This window comes from Natrix helvetica, assembly GCF_964273705.1.
Source record: "Natrix helvetica genome assembly, chromosome: 16".
Taxonomy (NCBI): domain Eukaryota; kingdom Metazoa; phylum Chordata; class Lepidosauria; order Squamata; family Natricidae; genus Natrix; species Natrix helvetica.
The window spans coordinates 968,708-986,895 of record NC_138563.1 but is presented as its reverse complement, the minus strand read 5'-3'; the positions used below and the strand labels follow the sequence as shown (position 1 = coordinate 986,895).

Sequence of the window (18,188 nt, the reverse complement as noted above, 5' to 3'; positions counted from 1 at the left end):
GAGCATCTCTCGATAACAAATGGACCAAAGCTTTGAAAATCATTAGTGATTGAGAGACAGCGATAACTCCCTTGGTGTACCCTATGTGTACTTAGACACAAGCCATACTTACAAATGGGCTCCCTACTACTAAAAAGGGCAAACAGCATTGTCCCACTGAAGCCCCATAATGTTTTTATGAATCACCGAAGCTGAAGGTTTTTGATATACTGCCTGCTTTGAACAGTTCATCAGTTGGAAGAAGGAGAATGCTGTCCACGTTTTTAGTAACATACAGTCCGTTCACGAGTAGCATTTTCAATTTATATATAAATCACAGTTAAAAATAGAGTTAGGAACATAATTCATTCTTAAACCCAGAAACTGCCTGTAACTCCTTATGAAAAGGACACAACATTGCAAACTCCTTTAGGAAAAATAAATTGTACTAAAAAGTTATATATTGTACTGTTAAAGTAAATGTAATTACTTTAGTCTGTTCAAAATTTAATTTCAAAGTTCTATCACATTTTAGTCTGCGATCATTAGACTCCAAGAGAGAAATACAGAGTCAGGAGCATGCAAAGTGAAACAAATTTCAATTTAATGGATGTCAGTATGCAACCCCCTTCTCCCGTGCATTTGGATCAATTTTCTTTTAAAGTTTTAAATTAGTAAACAGGTAACACATTCAAATTAAATATACTGGGATTCCATAAAATGCCAACAATAACCTGCTAATGAGCATGCATCTCATACAGAATCATATGACTAATATTTTCTTTCTTCAAAATCTGCCCATTATTGAAAATTAATGTAGTAAAATGTGTTTTGTTGTTTCAATTAAGTTATCATGAACTGGAGAAATGAAGAGCTGCCTAGCCACCCACCAACAAATAGGAGTTAACTTTGCCATCTACTCACCAGCATAAATAAATAAATTCAGGCGCATTAAATGCTTCTCTATAGTTCTCTAAATTCTTATGGCCCTGTGAAACTAGTCTTTCTCCTTTTCTCTTTAATCTTTTCCTGCGTCCAATTTCCTCATATTTCTTTTCTTTTAACCTGTAGCTTGAAGGCTCTTTTTTTGGTTGATGTAAATTTCTTTACAAGACAGTAGATTTCTGAAAAGCAGGACAAAAATATAGTAAATACATTCTAAAGAATAATTATATACAATATGTAGCTGTGCATTAACAATTTCTGTTGGTTTGTAGAGATTAGCAAAGAAGGGTTCACAGATCCTGTTAAGGGGGGGGGCGGGAATCATTATGATATACTTTAGGGGTTGTTAGCATATGCAATGAAAATTACAAAGATCTTCATATAACCGTGTGAAACAGGTTTGCTTCAGTTAAACAATCTGTCATTATTTGAGCAGAAAAAAGGAACATCTTAAAAATGGAAGAGGGTGCTGAAATCTAATAATGGCATTAAAAATGTAATCTGAAATATCAACATTCACCATGAAAAGTACTTGGTCTGTGCAAGATTTTACAAATCAAACAGAAGAAGAATTCACTCAGAACTGAGCAAAACTGAGCAATTATTCACCCCATCTTATTAAATACTTGCTTATTTGGGCTTTAATTAGCAGTAACGAGGGAAGAAAGACATTCCTAAGGGCACTTTCAACTAAAGAGGGACAAAAACCATCTCCAAAGTCTACCGACAGTTGCTTGACAGGAAAGCAAATGAGTTGCCAGATCTCGGCCGCCTGCCAGTTTCAAACTTGTGTCAAGCCTGACAAAACTCCAGCTAAGAGTTTTCTTTTCTTTGCACCTCCAGCCCAAAACAGAGGAGGATTTTCTGTCTGAGGAAGCTAAAAGATGAGGCTATCAACCATTGACAGCTTACAGAATCAAAGGAAACCATTGGATTTTGTATTGAAAATGCAGCCCTCCCCATCTGGAATTGCTCAGCAGTTTGCAATAGTCCTCCTCCCAACACGCCTCTTCTCCACCCACTGAAATACAGAGATATATGTTCCTCCGGAAAAAAAAGTCTTGCCTCTGGTCTGGAGGATCCCCTTCGTTGGTCAGAATTCTTTGGAGGGAAGAGAGCAGGAATAATCCAAGTCCACCACCATGGGTAAGCCAAAGCAAGAAAAGAGGCGACATTCTTTTGCTCAGCTGCAGAAACAGCCATTATTTCTCCAGGGTTTCCTGCGTAGTTCAGACTTTCCCAGAAGTTCAGGAAGAGATGATGATCATTATTGTAACTTGTGCAATTTTTGGATGCAAACAGCTTGACAGGAGGTCGCGTATCAACTTTAATGCATGTGTACTTTAAAAGGTGTACCCTAACCCTCAGGGAGTTTAGCTTTTGAAATGCAAAGTACCAATGAGATTTCAGAACTTCTCTTTTAGCAGCATTTCTTTCTTAGAGGGTAAAGTCCCTAGAAATCTCGATTGGTTAGAAAACCTATTCTTATTGTCATAGGATGCCAATAACTCACACGCATTTATTTCCAAAGATGTATACTTAGGATTCTGCTCTTTGCAATGGAGAAAAAAAATACCTCGGCTTTTATACTATGTTTTTGCACTGTTTGATCCTCTGCATTTATGCTTGGAAGGAAGCTCTATTTTCTTTGATAAGCACTTTGGCTTAGCACTTTCCGTTCCAATTATATATGTAACAGGTTTATCTGTGTTTTGGCATGTATTTTATTTTGAAACTTAATTCCTTTACTTCTGATGTCTTGTGTCCTCTAAAATCTACCAACCACTGTTGTACCCTCCCTCAAAAAAATCCCCAGGAGGACAGTTCCTTCAGCAATGGCAGAAGGATCCTGTCAATGGAAGGAAAATGTATACAACGTCTCTCCAAATACTTCGCATTTTAACTCTCTTAGTTGGGGGGTCAAAGCAGGATATGAGAAAGCGAGAAGCTGGTCTAAAAAACAATTCTGAATACTATCATTGTATGCAATTCTGTCTTTCTCTCTTAAGACAGATTGCTTTTTGTATTAGGAAATGATTCTAGCAGAAAAAAGCAGAAAGGCACTTTCAGAAATTGGAGAGAATATTAGGAGCTCTTCCCAGTCCCACCACCACCACCAAAACTGTGAACAAGCAAGGAAAGTGTGCCATAAAAGGTCTTATGTGGAAACACCCAGTGAGATTGGCTTTTGAATAAATATAAGATTATGCTGTTTATATAAGCCTTTAGTGAAGAGAAATGAGCATTCAAGCGGAAAGTTGTAGAGCGTATAAAGGTGAAAAAAGGACTTGTTTGAATTACCCATCTATAGAGGGAATGAGCCAATGCTGTGCCATCTCTACTCAACCTTGCAATTAACTAATTAATTAATTTTAGGTCCAGGGGTCACTATCAGCCTCATTGGGTTATTATGAGAAAAAAAAGGAATGGCCAAAGAATTGAAAACCATTCCTTGGTGTCATTCGTACCTGTCCTTCCAGATGTTGCTGAACCATTCAAATTAAATGTAGTTCTCCTGGAAATGCTTTCCAGAGTGCTTTGCCATTTTTTTTTCGTCCTAAGGTGAAAGGTAGAAACCGGCCCAAAATCACCCAGCTGGCTTCATGCCTGAGTTAAGACTAGAATTCCCAGTCTCCTGGTCTCCAGCCTGTTTCTTTCAACCCTTCATCCACCCGGCTCAAACCAACACAGGGTCTTACTGAACACCGACCCTGTGTTGGTTTTCATTTATGCTTCTGACTTTCTGAACCTTGGCTTTCTTTTAATTTTGTCGGCTGGCTTGAGAACTTGCTCAGCAGAAAGTGGGTGTATAAGCTGAATAAATAAAATCTGATAACAGAGTTAACCTTGACCTGGACTTACGCAGCAAGAAAGCTTTGTTAATGAATTTAAACAGGGAGAAGAACTGGTACTACTGGGATTGCTCAAGATGGGTAAAATTTGGGCTTCTAAAAAATTAAACAAATTAGCCTATTGCAGTGATGGCTAACCTTTTGCCATCCCATGGCAAAAGTGCGTGTACACACCCATAATGCAATGCATACATAACCCCCCCTACACAACCCACCCCACAGTACACGCGTGCAACCCCCCCTCATGTATGATACGTCCCGCGCATGCATGTGCTTCCCTGTGCTCCCCCACCCCCTCACACGTGTGTGCAATCTCCCAGGTTTCCACGAGCATGCACACATTACCCCCTGCATGCCCCCTACATGCACACGCAACCCCATTCTGTGCACACATGCCTCCTACGCATGTACAGCAGAGACCCGAAAACCAGCTGGCCGGCGGGAGGGCACGTGCACATGCGTGGTGGAGCTAAATTGGGCAACGCCTTGTGTGCCCGCAGAGAGGGCTCTGCGTGCCACTTTCGGCACGTGTGCCATAGGTTTGCCATCCCGGGCCTATTGCAACAAAACCGCCGACCCTTAAGATGAACCAATTCCATTTATGACTGGAATCCATTTGACCAAGATATAAGTAGTGTAAAGAGGTATGGCAGTCAGTAGATTAACAAGCTCCATGGATACATAATCATATATCAGGAAGTGACGCTTCCTTTGATCCTTTCAGCTTCCATCCAACCCACCCAATAAACTCAATTCTCTACAGCCAAACCCACACATAAATTTGCTTGGCTCTCCTAGACAGAGTTCGTAGCTGAAGGTTTTAAGATGGCATTTCCCCAACTCCAGGATCCACTCAATCAAGTCAAATAAGCCAGTTAATACGGCTACTTTCACTGCAAGATAGACTCGGGAGACCTGCTCTAACTCAGTTTCCACAGAAACTGATAAGCAACATCTACTTATCTTGCCTAAGCTTCGATTAGGAAGCCCATCCAATTTAAAAACCACAATTTACTCGCAGTGCCAGATTGAATGACAGAAACAGAGACCCAGAATGCAAAGTCTGCAGCCAACTGTCTTCTGGCCACTTTAAAATTACGGTGGCTGGGTTTATACAATGCATTAAGCGATGGCTTAATTCGTAGTTTGTGCAACGAACCTTAATTGACTGGTTTGCAGATGCTAAGCCAAAGCCCAATAAAACACAGGCAACCTTAGCACAATGAACTCTAGTGCAACCGATGAAGTTTGTCATGAGGATATATCTCCATTTGTGACGGTCTCGGTCTATCCTCAACTACCATAAAACCATTTGATGTTCATAATTTTTTCTTTGTCTGTGGTTTAATACGTTACCTATTAAATCAAACAGGCCAATATGGCAAATCACGGCTGTATTGCTCTGTTGCAACAGAATCAACAGCAAAAAAAAAAAAAGTGTGTTAAAGACCCAACAATTACTTGAAGGCCGCATGCTAGGTTTTGCAAGAGGTAGGGGCCCACCCCTGGCCTCCAGGCGTGCAGAGATAATGCAGACAATGCAATATAAATAAACCAGTGGGGTAAATAGGTGTGGTACAATCTGGGACTCAATGTCCGGCAGTTTCTACATTGGGTCATAAAGTGACCAGCTTCCCAGGGTCCTTGTGCGTAGTAGAGATTTGTTTTGGAATTGAGAGAGTTAAGTCCCAAACACCAAGAAAGCATCACGCGAGGAACGGAACATCTGCAATTATTTTGCAATTACCCACCAAATGGTCTTTGGGCCAGTCCCATCACTTGCGTGACAGCAGAGCAGCAACTGGGCAGTTGCCCAAGGAGGCTTGTGAAATGTTCTTCCCACTATTCACGCTGGGAAATGAAAATTTTATGACAAGGGAGTGTTCAGCAGCGCACAGCTTCCCTCTGAAGACTGGAAGCATCTGCTGCAAAATTCTTGACCAAGCCAAGGGCCAGCATTCAGAAGGTCCCAGTGGAATTGCTCCTTCGTGCCGTTTCCCCTCTCTCCCTCGACGCACAACCAGCGTGAAACACGGAACAGGCGCATGGCTGCAGATCCTGAGCCAAGCTGACCCACATTTCCCCATCCACACGGAAGAGCTGTCCTGAAAAGCGCTGCATCTTTCCCACACTGGTTGCCACAAAGTCATAGGAGCCAGTGCTGGTTAGCACCAAAAGGTTCTCTTGCTTCGCAGATAGACTGTTCATGAACCTGGAGGCTTCACGGGGAAGATTGACTTCAGGACACCTACCATGACTGCAGGAATGAAGTGCATTTGCAGCGTCAGCCAAATAACACCTGTAGCCAAGCACAATTCACACTTATACTGTCACACAAAAGCTCTGGTCACTGCGTGTCTCAAGATGGCTTATACATTTGTCTGAATCCTTGCAAATGTTGCAGGCTTGCACTAAGTGAACAGGTCAATAAAGCCAACCATTTCCTTGGGGTAGGGCGGGAAATCACGGTAACACTTAAATCATTGCATCTTAACCTACCAATTGCTGGGTTGCTTCAGCTTATCACGGTTGCCACTGGGGCTTGTCCAGGGAAAACAGAGGTGCTGATTTCTAACTTGATTCCTAATGAATATTTCGACCCCCTTCCATGCAAAAAAAAAAAAAAGTCAAACTGAGTCAGAAAGATCTGAAGAAGACAAACTTCATTCTGCGTCAAAGCAATGAACGTTAGGACAAGCTTTCAAACCAGGGCATGCTATCCAATTTATTTTATTCAAATAACTTCTTTAACACTCCCCTGATGTCTCAGCGGGGAAGGATATCCTTGAAGTCAGGAGCACTAGCAACTTGAAATCTTAAAAAGACTCGCAGGAAGCTGAACTCAGCCCTAGAATTCCCCTATCTGAAGCTATCGAGAAATTTATCAGGAAAAGCCAGACAGTGACACAGTATTTCAAAAGCATATCCCAAGCTGGTTTGGTTCCATCGTTGTCCTCTTGTGTGTTTTTAACTTTCTTTTTGTCCATTTTACATTGCAGCAAAATGTGGAGAGTGCGGGCCGGGATATAAAACCCCCTTGGATGCCATGAAAGGTGAGGGAACACAGTGTGTGTTTTTGTGTGGGTGTGTCCTAAAAGTGAAACCACTCTTGGATAACCATTGTGTCCTCAATATTTGCCTTGCACAAAACCTCACCCAATTACAGGCAATTCTCAACTTACAATTGGAAGGGACCTTAGAGGTCTTCTAGTCCAACCCCCTGCTTAGGCAGGAAACCCTACACTACTTCAGACAAATGGTTATCCAACATCTTCTTAAAGACTCCCAGTGTTGGGGCATCCACAACTTCTGGAGGCAAGCTGTTCCACTGATTAATTGTTCTAACTGTCAGGAAATTTCTCCTCAGTTCTAAGCTGCTTCTCTCCTTGATTAGTTTCCACCCATTGCTTCTTGTTCTACCCTCAGGTTCTTTGGAGAATAGCTTGACTCTTTCTTCTTGCAGCAGCCCGCGATCACTAAATGAATAACCATTTAGTGATCATTCGAAGTTATATGTAACTTATATGCAACTTTCCTTTCTGTAACTGATTCACCTTTTCTTCCAAAAGGGCCACGGGAAGAGATTGTCTATCTGCCTTGCATCTACCGAAACACTGGAACAAAAAAACCGGATTATTTGGCCACTGTGGATGTGGACCCCAAATCCCGGACTTATTGCCAAGTAGGTTTAATTCAGTATCTGTGCTCAAATCTTAATTTCAAAGCTGCTTTATCTTAACAGCAGCTCAATATTCTAATCATGGCAAATGGGACAGCTTTGAGCAAAGCAAATCCAGAGATAGGGAAGATACTTTGGGATGACTTGATATCTCTGCCCAGCATAGACAGGATACCTCATTTTTAAATGCTTAATGGTGGACTTTTGATTCACAGAAATGAGCCCATGGTTTTCTCCTTGCTTCAAATGCTGCTTTTCTCTCGTCTTTTAGGAAGAAATGTTTTAAATCTTAGAAAGAATCTGAGCGCGCCTGGGCTTTTAGATGACTCTCTTTCCATCAAGCCTTGGGGGGTGGGGAACCCCAGGATCCTCAAGATTTAATTCCACATTATCAGGAAGAAATTGCTGTCCAATATAGCAAAGTATCTCCAGATACTTTGTGGTTCCTTCAGAAGCTGAAAGCAAACAGTTCTCTTCCCTGCAGTCCGTTGGGAAATCTGAACCTTGCAGTTGTCTTTCTTTGCTGCCTAAAATTCCAGTTGGAGAGCGTCTCCTTTCGGATCAAATGCCAATCACTTCCTTTCTTTTTTCCTGGAGCAATCTGGGGGTTGCAGTCCCTCAGGATTTACCCAGGACAACTGGCCCAGCAGTTGTTGAACTCAAGCAGCTGCTCAAATCTTAAACCACGGACTTTTCCTGCACAGGACACGTTTTGTGGTTATTTCAGCGATACCGCCGATAACGGAAATCCCGCGTTCTTGATTGACATGCCGTGCAAACCCATTTCATAACCTCCATTTTTATCTTTACCATGGGGTGGGGGGAGATAACCCAAAGTTCTGCATTCCAAAAAACATTGGCTAATAATTATGGGCCCAAAGACCAACAACCCCCTTTCAAACAATTTAGAAATTGGAAACCGCCGAGGATTCCTGCATGCTTTGGGGCCTGAGTAATGCAAGGTTGCAAAAGAAAAATGTCCACAATATAGCTGGCTGGGGAATTCTGGGAGTTGAAGTCCACAGGACTTAAAGTCGCCAAGTTTGAGAAACACTGCTCTAGAAAGAGTGCAGGGGAAGGAAGAGAAGCTCTTTGAGAACCTGTCCAAAGATCCCAAGCAGGGGTGAAATCCACTTACCTTTGCTACCGGTTCAGTAGCAATGTGAGCGTGCACACACTCGCTTCACTCACACGGGCCACCTCTGTGCATGCAAACAGCAAGTGCAGGTAATGCAAAGGTCAGCGAACAGCAGGTGGGGGGAAATCCACTGTGCCCCACGGGAAAACTGGTTCAGCCGAACCGGTAGCGTTTCTTTTACTACCGATTCGGGCAAACCATTCCGAACTGGCAGAATTTCACCCCGATCCTAAGTGGGCTCTGCCACCCCACAGGTCATCCACCGCCTGCCGATGCCCAACGTTAACGATGAGCTGCACCATTCCGGCTGGAACGCCTGCAGCAGCTGCTTCGGAGACACCACCAAGAAGCGCAACCGTCTTATTCTTCCCAGCCTGATCTCGTCCCGGATTTATGTGATCGACACCGGCACCAACCTGAGGGCCCCCAGGATCCACAAGGTATACATGTCGGGCCTGGCTGGTGCTGAGTGGGCCCCTCACAGAGCCACCTTCCTTCTCTTCCCTTTGCAAGCTTCTTTCACTCTCGGGACCGGCACGTCCCGTTTTTCACACCGTGCAAAGCTTGAATGGTGAAGGGCTGGGGGTATCTATCCGTGGCCCAACGGCCCATCCTCACTTCTTCGGCATAATCTTGCACGATTGCAGGTGGTCGAGCCCATTGACCTCTATTGGAAGTGCAACTTGGCAAATCCTCACACCTCACATTGCCTGGGCAATGGCGAAATCATGATTAGCACCATGGCTGACCCTTCTGGCAATGGAAAAGGTATGTCTTTTTAATGTTTCTTTTTCATTCTGCCTTTATTATTTTTTATAAATAACTCAAGGGGGCTGACATATCTAATACTCTTTGTGGGCCCAATCGCAATTGGATAATAAAATATTCTGGATTAATAGATTTGGAAGGGATCCTGTAGGTCATCTGGAAACCCCTGCCCAAGCAGGAGACTCTGCCTACACCCTTTCTGTATTCTGTTCTTGTTCTATTCTTATTCTATTTATTCCATTCCACTCCATTCTATTATTGTTTTATTCCTATTCTCTTGTTTTCTATTCTGTTCTGTTCTCTTTTCTATTCTGTTCTGTTTCTATTCTTATTTTATTTATTCCATTCCACTCCATTCTATTGTTGCTTTATTCCTATTCTCTTGTTTTCTCTTCTCTTCTCTTCTGTTTTCTCTTCTGTTCTGTTCTGTTCCACTCCGCTCCATTCTTAATTCCATTCCATTCCTTTTTCTTCCTATTTTCGCCACAACTACAACCTGTGAGGTGGGTAGGGCTGAGAGAGAGGGGCCGGCCTAAAGCCACCCGGCCTGAGAAAGTTTTTGCAGGAGGGATTTTTAGCCAAATGAAGGATAAAGCTAAATTCTCTGCAACGGAGACAGACGATCCCATTAGAAGCTACGGTCTGGGTAGCAAACGGACTCGGGGAGCAGCCTCCCCTACCTGAGACTATTTGAGTGGGAGAAATCAGATGGAGGTGTTTTCTCAGCTTTCTGCAGTCTCTCTGAATGGCTCTCGGAGGAACCGTGACCTTCACTCTCTTCTCTGAGAACACAGCAAAGAATTTCTGTTCATTTAATGCAATCTTGAATACTCTCCATCTTCTCTTTCTCCTAAACGGCTGGAAATCACGTCAAGTTAACAGGTTGACATGATAAAGTAGGAGTCTCCAACCTTGGCAAATTTAAGACTTGTGGACTTCAACTCCCAGAGTTCCTCAGCTGAGGAACTCTGGGAGTTGAAGTCCACAAGTCTTAAAGTTGCCAAGGTTGGAGACCCCTGAGATAAAGAGTCGCCTTGTGGCGAGATGGTCGGCGATTAAGCTTAACAAATAAACAATGTTTTCTTTTCTCCTGCAGGGGGTTTTGTCCTGCTGGACGGTGAGACCTTTGAGGTGAAGGGCAACTGGGAAAAAGGCAGCAAAGTCCCACCGTTTGGCTACGATTTCTGGTACCAGCCCAGGCACAACGTTTTGATGAGCACGGAGTGGGGAACGCCCAAGTGCTTCGCCTACGGGTTCAACCCAGCAGATTTGGAGAAAGGTGAGAGAACGGCTCTCCCTTGCTTCTGAGAGACCTCTTCCAGGAGTTCCACAGGCACCGGGTATCTTCAGAGAAGCCAATCAGGCTGTTTGATCAAGGAGAACCTGGTTGGAAGCATCTTCCATGGTCCAGAAGACGGAGTTGAGGTCCAGAATAAGGATTGGAGAAGAGAGAGGCAAAGCTAGGCGGGAATTGAGGTCTGAGGGCCAATGAGATTCAAGGCAGCATCTCTTCCCACCAATGAGACACTTAGAGGAGGAGCTTAATAGGGCAAGGATGAGTCACAAGGCAGTCAGAAGCTACAGAAGGGTGGAGGCCAATTTCTCAATAAGTTGGACTATTGTATTATAAATAGCTATCATTAACTATTTGGTGGTGAGGTCCAGTTCACATCTGTAGGAGATCCAGAGGAAACGTGTGTGTGCACATGTGCTTGTGAAATTACACAGGCCAGTTTCGGAACTTGGCTCAAACTCATATTATCTACCAGGAATGAGCGGAGAAAGAAAACTTACCAATAAAGGAGAATATTTGTAGCTCCGGATTGAAACGAAGGCTCCTCGATGCTCTCCGAGTTGTTGGTTGTTTTCTTGCAGACGCTTCATGACCCAACTAGGAAACACCATCAGGGCTAGTGAGGTTTGCTGCAAATGCTCCTTCTAGCACCAATGAGGTTTCTTAGCTGGATGATGAACTAGGTCTGCAGGAAGACAACCAAGCTCAGAGAGCACCGAGGATCCCGCAAAGAAAACGCGCTACTAACCAAACCCCACTCCCTCCCTCCTTTCCCACAATCATCTTTTCCTCCTCTCACACCCACTTCCGAAGGCTGCTATGGTGGAAACATCAACGTGTGGGATTGGACCACTCACGAATTCATCCAGACCATCGACGTGGGCAAGAACTCCATTCCGCTGGAGATCCGATTTCTCCACGATCCGGATGCAGCCGAGGGGTACATCGGCTGCGCCCTCAGCAGCGCCGTCCACCGTTTCTACAAGACCCCGGTAAACAAAAACAAAAAAACGAACCAAAGAAAAGAGAAACAATTGCAGCAGAGTAGAGCGGAGAACGGTGTCTCGGGAAAGCCCACAGCTGAGCACAGGGACACAGGCAACACCCCAGAGCTTTAGAAGGTGTGGTTAGGCCCTGTAGAATTTTTAGGGTCCTGAGAACTACTGCCTGCTAAACAAGCCAGGCACATCCCCCCCCCCACCAATTTTCATATTTTGGAGGGTTTTCCTTTGTACTTCGGAACGCAGAAAGGCAACCTCAAAATGCTACCTAGCTACCCTGTTTCCCTGAAAATAAGACCCCCCGAGATTTGGATGGTACCAAGCACAATCAACAAGTCAGTCAAGGTTAACTTGGTGGCACAACCGGGCCACCCAAATTCAAGTAGGAATTCCTGAGTCACAGATTGCCAAGGTGTGTGCCACACGGCCACAAATTCACCCCTTCCGGTCCTTCCTTGCATCACCAAACGTTGATTGGCAGATCATGTAAAAGAAATCAGATAAATACGCCTCTTCATTTAGTTTTTTGCTCTGGCGTGCAGTGCCCGGAGTTGCAAGAGAGTGGTAATTAATAAATATAATGAGTAAATAATTATCTCTAACCTGCCCCTTTGCTAAGTGGTTCCTAGGCAAGCTCTAAAACAGAACTGCTAAGTAACTTGACCTGAAGGCATAGGTGTCTCTGTGGATTGGGCTACACCAAGGGTAACTCCTCCCCTTCTGGCTATTTTTTTCCCCTTCAGGAAGGAACTTGGGCAGAAGAAAAGGTGATCCAAATTCCCAACAAGAAGGTCGAAGGATGGCTTCTCCCGGAAATGCCAGGCTAGTGCAACAAGCTTTATATTGATTGTTTCTGTCATCGATCTGAGTTGCGTTCCTCCACCAATAACAGATTTAAAAGTCTTGCTTTGGAACTAAATTCAAACTCTAGCTAGATATAAACTTCCAGCATCTCATCTCCGAGACAGGAAGGGTTCCCCCTCTTTAATTTACTCCTTTGATCATTTATTAGAGGATCCAGGGCAAGCCGTGGTGTTAGCAAGCTTCCATGTTCGTTACACAAGATGGGTTTTGTAGCGATAGCTACAGAAGAAATATTGTCTTGTTGTATAAAGGCAGTAAACGTCTCAGCTGTGACTTTCAACACAACTTTATGCAACCAACAACGTGGTCTTTACGCAACGAGTCCATATTTCTCTTGGATACGTGCAAAATCTGCTCTTGGCCTAGCTGGGAATTTTGGGGTGAAATTGGTTCCTCCTGCAACTTGCTGCCTCCTGTTAACATGAAGCTCTCCTGTAGGCTTGATCACCGATATCCTGATCTCCCTGGATGACCGCTTCCTGTACTTCAGCAACTGGCTTCACGGAGACATCCGTCAATATGACATTTCCAACCGTCGGAAGCCCAAGCTGGTGGGACAGGTAGATTCCAGGGCAGGGGAGGGGATGCACGGCTGCTGGAGTCTGCAGGTGATATAGGACATCCTCACCCAGCCATGTCTCTCCCCCCGTGCAGGTGTTTCTGGGAGGAAGCATTGTCAAAGGGGGCCCCGTCAAAGTGACCGATGACCCAGAACTGGACTGCCAGCCGGATCCATTCGTCATCAAGGTGGGTCTTCTCCACCCCTGGATTATTTTTACTTTTTTTCTTCATTGGGTCACTGTCTCAACTGTCTTCCAAAGAACCTCTCTGTCCATTGTGAAATGTCATTTTCACAATGGTGGAAGCAGTGGTGGGTCGCACTTACCTTCACTACCAGTTTTCTGATCGTGCACGCACGCATGCCTGACTCACGCTGCACGCGCATGCACAAGCCACCACCCCTGCGACAACCAGCTGATTGTCAGGGCTCGCGCAGGCACCGTGCGCTTTGCACATGTGCGCAATTTGCCTTTTGCCATAAAAACAGGTATAGAGCAGGCCGGCAGGCAGGGCAAAAGAGCCACTGTACCGGTTCATTCTCAGCTGCTCCGGGCCACTACCAGATCAGCCGAACTGAGCCGTACTGGCAGCAACCCACCTCTGGGTGCAAGGGATGTTCAGCTCCGCAGGAAATTTCACGGCCAAACCATCTTTGTAGGACACAGAATAACCAGGTTGGAAGGACCTCGGAGGTCTTCTAGTCCAAGGGTGTCCCACCTTGGCAACTTTAAGGCTTGTGGACTTCAGCTCTCAGAATCCCCCAGCCAGCATGGGGAATTCTGGCTCAAAGCCTTCTCTGCCTCTTGGGTCCCAAGTTAGGTCATGCCTGTTTTCTTGTCCTTCGCAGGGCAAGAGAGTTCAAGGTGCCCCCCAGATGATCCAGCTGAGCCTGGACGGAAAACGGCTGTATGTCAGCACCTCTCTCTACAGTGGATGGGATAAGCAGTTCTACCCAGACATGGTCAAGTAAGACGGCCTTTCCTTCGCTTTTTTCCTTTGTTTACTAAAACAGAAACAAACTTGGAAGTTCCGCAGGCAGAAATAAGTCTGGAAGTTGCGTGGTGGAGTTTTTGATGGTTGCTAGAGTCGTTAGGCCTCAGTTCACCGTTCGCGTGGAATTTAAAATGACATTTTAAATAAAAGTAAAAGGCATTTCTTCTTCCAGCCTAGGGAGTTAACGTTTGTGTGTCTGCAGCGTCGACTTCCGGAGTAGGGAGAATCCATCCATCTTTGAGTTTTGTAACTGCCGTTGTCCTCAGAAATGCATGGTAAAATTCTCTTTTGTCTTCTTTTTCTCTCCCTCCCCAGGGAAGGCTCCGTCATGTTGCAAATTGATGTGGATAGCAAGAAAGGAGGCTTAAAAGTGAACGAAAAGTTCTTGGTGGATTTCGGGAAAGAGCCAAATGGGCCAGCGCTGGCCCATGAGATCCGCTATCCAGGCGGTGACACCACTTCCGATATCTGGATCTAATGATCTCCCCAGCTTTGACCTCTCACGCTAATAAGTTTTTTCCTTGAGTTGCTACTTCTTCCTTGCCTGCTTCTGTGTGCAGTTCCCTCTAGATGGGATATTCCTTGTTCTGCCAGCAGAGGTCGCTCACCCCCACTGCATCCTCTTTGCTGTGACCATGTCTCAACCCCAGGACTTTTGATACAAGATTTTAAGCATCTCTGTGTTCCCAGTTTCGCCCCGCTTTCACTATTGTGTAACCAGGGAATTGCACGTTTTTACCCAGAAGAAAATATTTTAGACAATAATTGTTCCCACAATTTTCTCAGGGAAGGCACGAGAGCACAAAGCCCATGTTTTTCTATCTTGAGACTCCTGTAGCCGAGGCATCCCTCGAAATGCTATGGGGATTAAATTAACAAAGCAACTGATCTGATCGCTTGTGTGCAGATAGTCCTCGACTTACGACCATGACCAGAATTTTCATTGCTAAGCAAGGAAATTGTGAAGTGAGCCGCACCTTTTTTCATCACGGCAACTGAGCGAAATCACGGCAGTTATTCAGTCACTCATGACATGAGTCCGACTTCCCCCATTGCTTGTTGGAAGGTCGCAAATATCGATCACATGACCCAGGAAGCTGCGAACGTTGTAACTTCATAGGTGGGAGGATCAGTCATAAGTCCCTTTTCAGCGCTGTTATAACTTTGAGCCGTCATTAAGCAAATGGTTGTAAGTCGAGCACTAGCTGTATTTGGAGTAATACAAACTCATCCCATGGTTTTTTGGGCAGATGTCAAATCTTTTGATTATGGAATACAGGATTGTTTGTGACTTCATGAGTGATGGAGCCATTCTTGGAACATCTTAGAGTTACCTCTAGCATAATGCTTCAGAAATAGAATAATATATTTCTTTATCTTTGCTACTCACTGTTCTTTTTAAAAATAAATAAATATTCAAAGGGTTTCTCGCCTACGCAGATTTCTTCTCCCCAATCTGACTGTGAGCTAATCACCAAGAGCCACCTGCCGTCACGAGACCTCTGCGGTCGCCCCTTCGGTCATAACATTAAGGGCAGGTGGCAAAGGAGTGTTTCTCATGAAATGCGTGAGGCTGAAACCTGAATGTCTGAAGCCCGGGGCTCCGGGGCTCCTGGCAGTGTTCACACTTTCGTTTTCAGCTCTGAAATATCCAGCCCTTTAATCTATGGAGAGGAAAACAGAAAGACAAATAAGCAGTCATTGCCCTCCGAACTCTTCGTAGAAAGCCGGTACAGTAGCTTAACAAGCCTTAATTTCATAAACCGTTGGAACTCTGGATTGTGCGAGAGTGCCCTTTGTGTTAAAAAGTATTGCATCCAACAACTGTCGTCCGGTTCGGCTGCCTTCATGAAACCCGAATCAAACTTTGAATGGTCCAGGTCCATAGGATGTAAAGGTTGAGGAAAGGGCTTTGGAGATCACTTAGACTAACCTCCTTGGGAATGAGTTTGGGAATGCAAAGGGATCAGACTGAGATGCTGTTCTCCCTCATTCGGGACGATGCTACCAGGGGTGAAATCCAGCAGGTTCTGACAGGTTCTGGAGAACTGGCAGCGGAAATTTTGAGTAGTTCGGAGAACCAGCAAATGGCACCTCTGGCTGGCCCCAGAGTGGGGTGGGAATGGAGATTTTGCAGCATCCTTCCCCTGCCACGCCCACCAAGCCACGCCCACAGAACTGGTAGTAAAAAAAATTGAATTTTACCACTGGATGCTACCTGAAGGTCTTGTGAATGTGGGTGGCTACAGATCCTTTTCTATCAACCCCCCCACACACACACAAATAGAAGGGAGGGCAGATGGATAAATGTTTACAGAGAGCAGAAGGCAAGAAAGTTTTAAAAGTTGTGTAACTTCTGGCTAAGAAGGCAGAGCTGAACGAAAGAGATAGAAAGAGGGAAGATGGGAGGGAGGTAAGGCACATTTAATCACTTCTGAAATTCCAAAAGCAGAGTCACCAAAGGACACCAATTGACTGGTGCTGAGCACAAGGAAGAGCTTAGCAGGCGTCACTCATGCGTGATTGACAGGACTCCAGAGGAGTTGGGTTTTTCAGAGGGATTAGATGAATCAACAAATGAGATACAGACTGCAGGACCGATTGCCTATCACAGGCTGGAAAGCTTAGGCAGGAAGGATTTGAAAGAGCAAGACAACGTTTAGAATAGACTAATGGTAGCATTGAAAGGGACCTTGGAGGTCTTCTAGTCCAACCCCCTGCTCGAGCAGAAGAGCCTATACACCATTCCAGACGAGTGATTGTCCAATCTCTTCTTAAAAACCTCCAGTGATGAAGCACCCACAACTTCTGGAGACAAGCTCTTCCACTGATTGATTGCTCTCTCTGTCAAGAAAGTTCTCCTTAGTTCTAGGTTGCTTCTCTCCTTGATTAGTTTCCTAGCCAGAATGGAGCTAATAATCCACAATTGTGGGGGAAGAAAGATACCGAGCGAAAACGCTGAGCTCCTGAAAAGAAGCTGAGCCACCAGGCAGAACTCCAACTTTCTCAGTTTCATGCCCTCACGGTGCTTTTTTTGACTTGACTTTCTAGAACAGCAAGTTTCTCGGTTCGGCTTCCTCTCCCCTCTTCGTAATGTGATGTTATTTCAAAATGTGATAATTGATAAGATGAGAGGTGAGATAAGATCTGGGGTGAGATTTGGCCCACTATGTTTGCTGGATCCAAATTCTGAGCTTTCCTGGGGCTTGGAGAAGAAACTTGCTGACGACTCCAATTTTAGTTTCTCGAGAACGCAACACAACGCAACTCAAAAACCTTTGCTTTACTCCAAGGGGCAGACAACGTGCAGGCAAGGCTTCCATTCCTTTCGGGAAACTCTCCGAATCTCTCCATTCGATTGAACCTTTCAAATCCCAGCGCGCGTCACCTGAACCTCAGATGAAAAATATTAAACACACATTCACATCTGCCTGGGCAGATGGTTGACTGGAATTGTGGTTTCTGCTGTTGGGCTGCTGGGTAAAAGGGAAGACGAGTGGAGAAATTAAAACCGCAAGTCAATTTTCTGTTTCCAGCCGAGGGTTGCACGGACCGACCGCACAGACCAAGTCCACCTGCAGACTTAATACGTTTGTGAACGTCGGGATTCAAGGACACGATGGAGCCTCAGAACTCGCACGCACAACCCAGCTTGTTTCAGCAGGGGTACCTTTTGTACTGGTTTAACATGTTGCCATTCTCAATGCACCCCCAAATTGTATTCACCCTTTGAATCTGGATTTTCACAAAGAAGCTGGGGGAGCCAGGAAACCTGAAGAGGTGATGGGGCTTCAGATAAGAATCAGATAAGATCAGGAGTCATTAAAAGGCTGGGAGAAGAAGTCGAAGCAGATGTCGTGGGGCCTCGGGCTCTGAACAGCCCCACAGGGTGTGGAATCAGCTGGCAGAGCTTCTCGGGTGGGAGATGGAGGGAGGGAAGGAGGGAGGCTTGTTAAGCCCTCTGGGATTTCAGGAATCAGCTCTTTCTTTCCTTGAGTTCCTTCCGGAGACCACGCCTTCTGGGGCAAGACTTGCCGCGGCTCTCCAGAGTTATATAAACCACCCACAAGCAACCTGGAGAATGTCAGGTGTGCGAGTCCAGGCAGAGCAGAAG

At 45.0% G+C, this 18,188-nt stretch overlaps 1 protein-coding gene across 1 annotated transcript; it reads left to right on the top strand.

Moving 5' to 3' along the window:
- Nucleotides 1-1,935: 1,935 nt before the first annotated feature.
- LOC309399899 (methanethiol oxidase-like) lies at nt 1,936-15,497 on the top strand. Its single transcript, XM_081968092.1, has 12 exons — nt 1,936-2,070; nt 6,776-6,829; nt 7,346-7,458; nt 8,848-9,033; nt 9,241-9,361; nt 10,458-10,640; nt 11,469-11,647; nt 12,400-12,478; nt 12,959-13,080; nt 13,175-13,267; nt 13,929-14,047; nt 14,390-15,497. The coding sequence occupies exons 1-12, from the start codon at nt 2,067-2,069 to the stop codon at nt 14,550-14,552; spliced, it is 1,416 nt and encodes a 471-aa protein (XP_081824218.1). The 5' UTR covers nt 1,936-2,066; the 3' UTR covers nt 14,553-15,497.
- Nucleotides 15,498-18,188: the final 2,691 nt, after the last annotated feature.

Coding starts and splice junctions, on each gene's coding strand:
- LOC309399899 (XM_081968092.1), top strand. Junction 9,362..10,457: donor CCCTTCTGGCAATGGAAAAG/GTATGTCTTTTT, acceptor TTTCTCCTGCAG/GGGGTTTTGTCCTGCTGGAC. Junction 14,048..14,389: donor TTCTACCCAGACATGGTCAA/GTAAGACGGCCT, acceptor CTCCCTCCCCAG/GGAAGGCTCCGTCATGTTGC.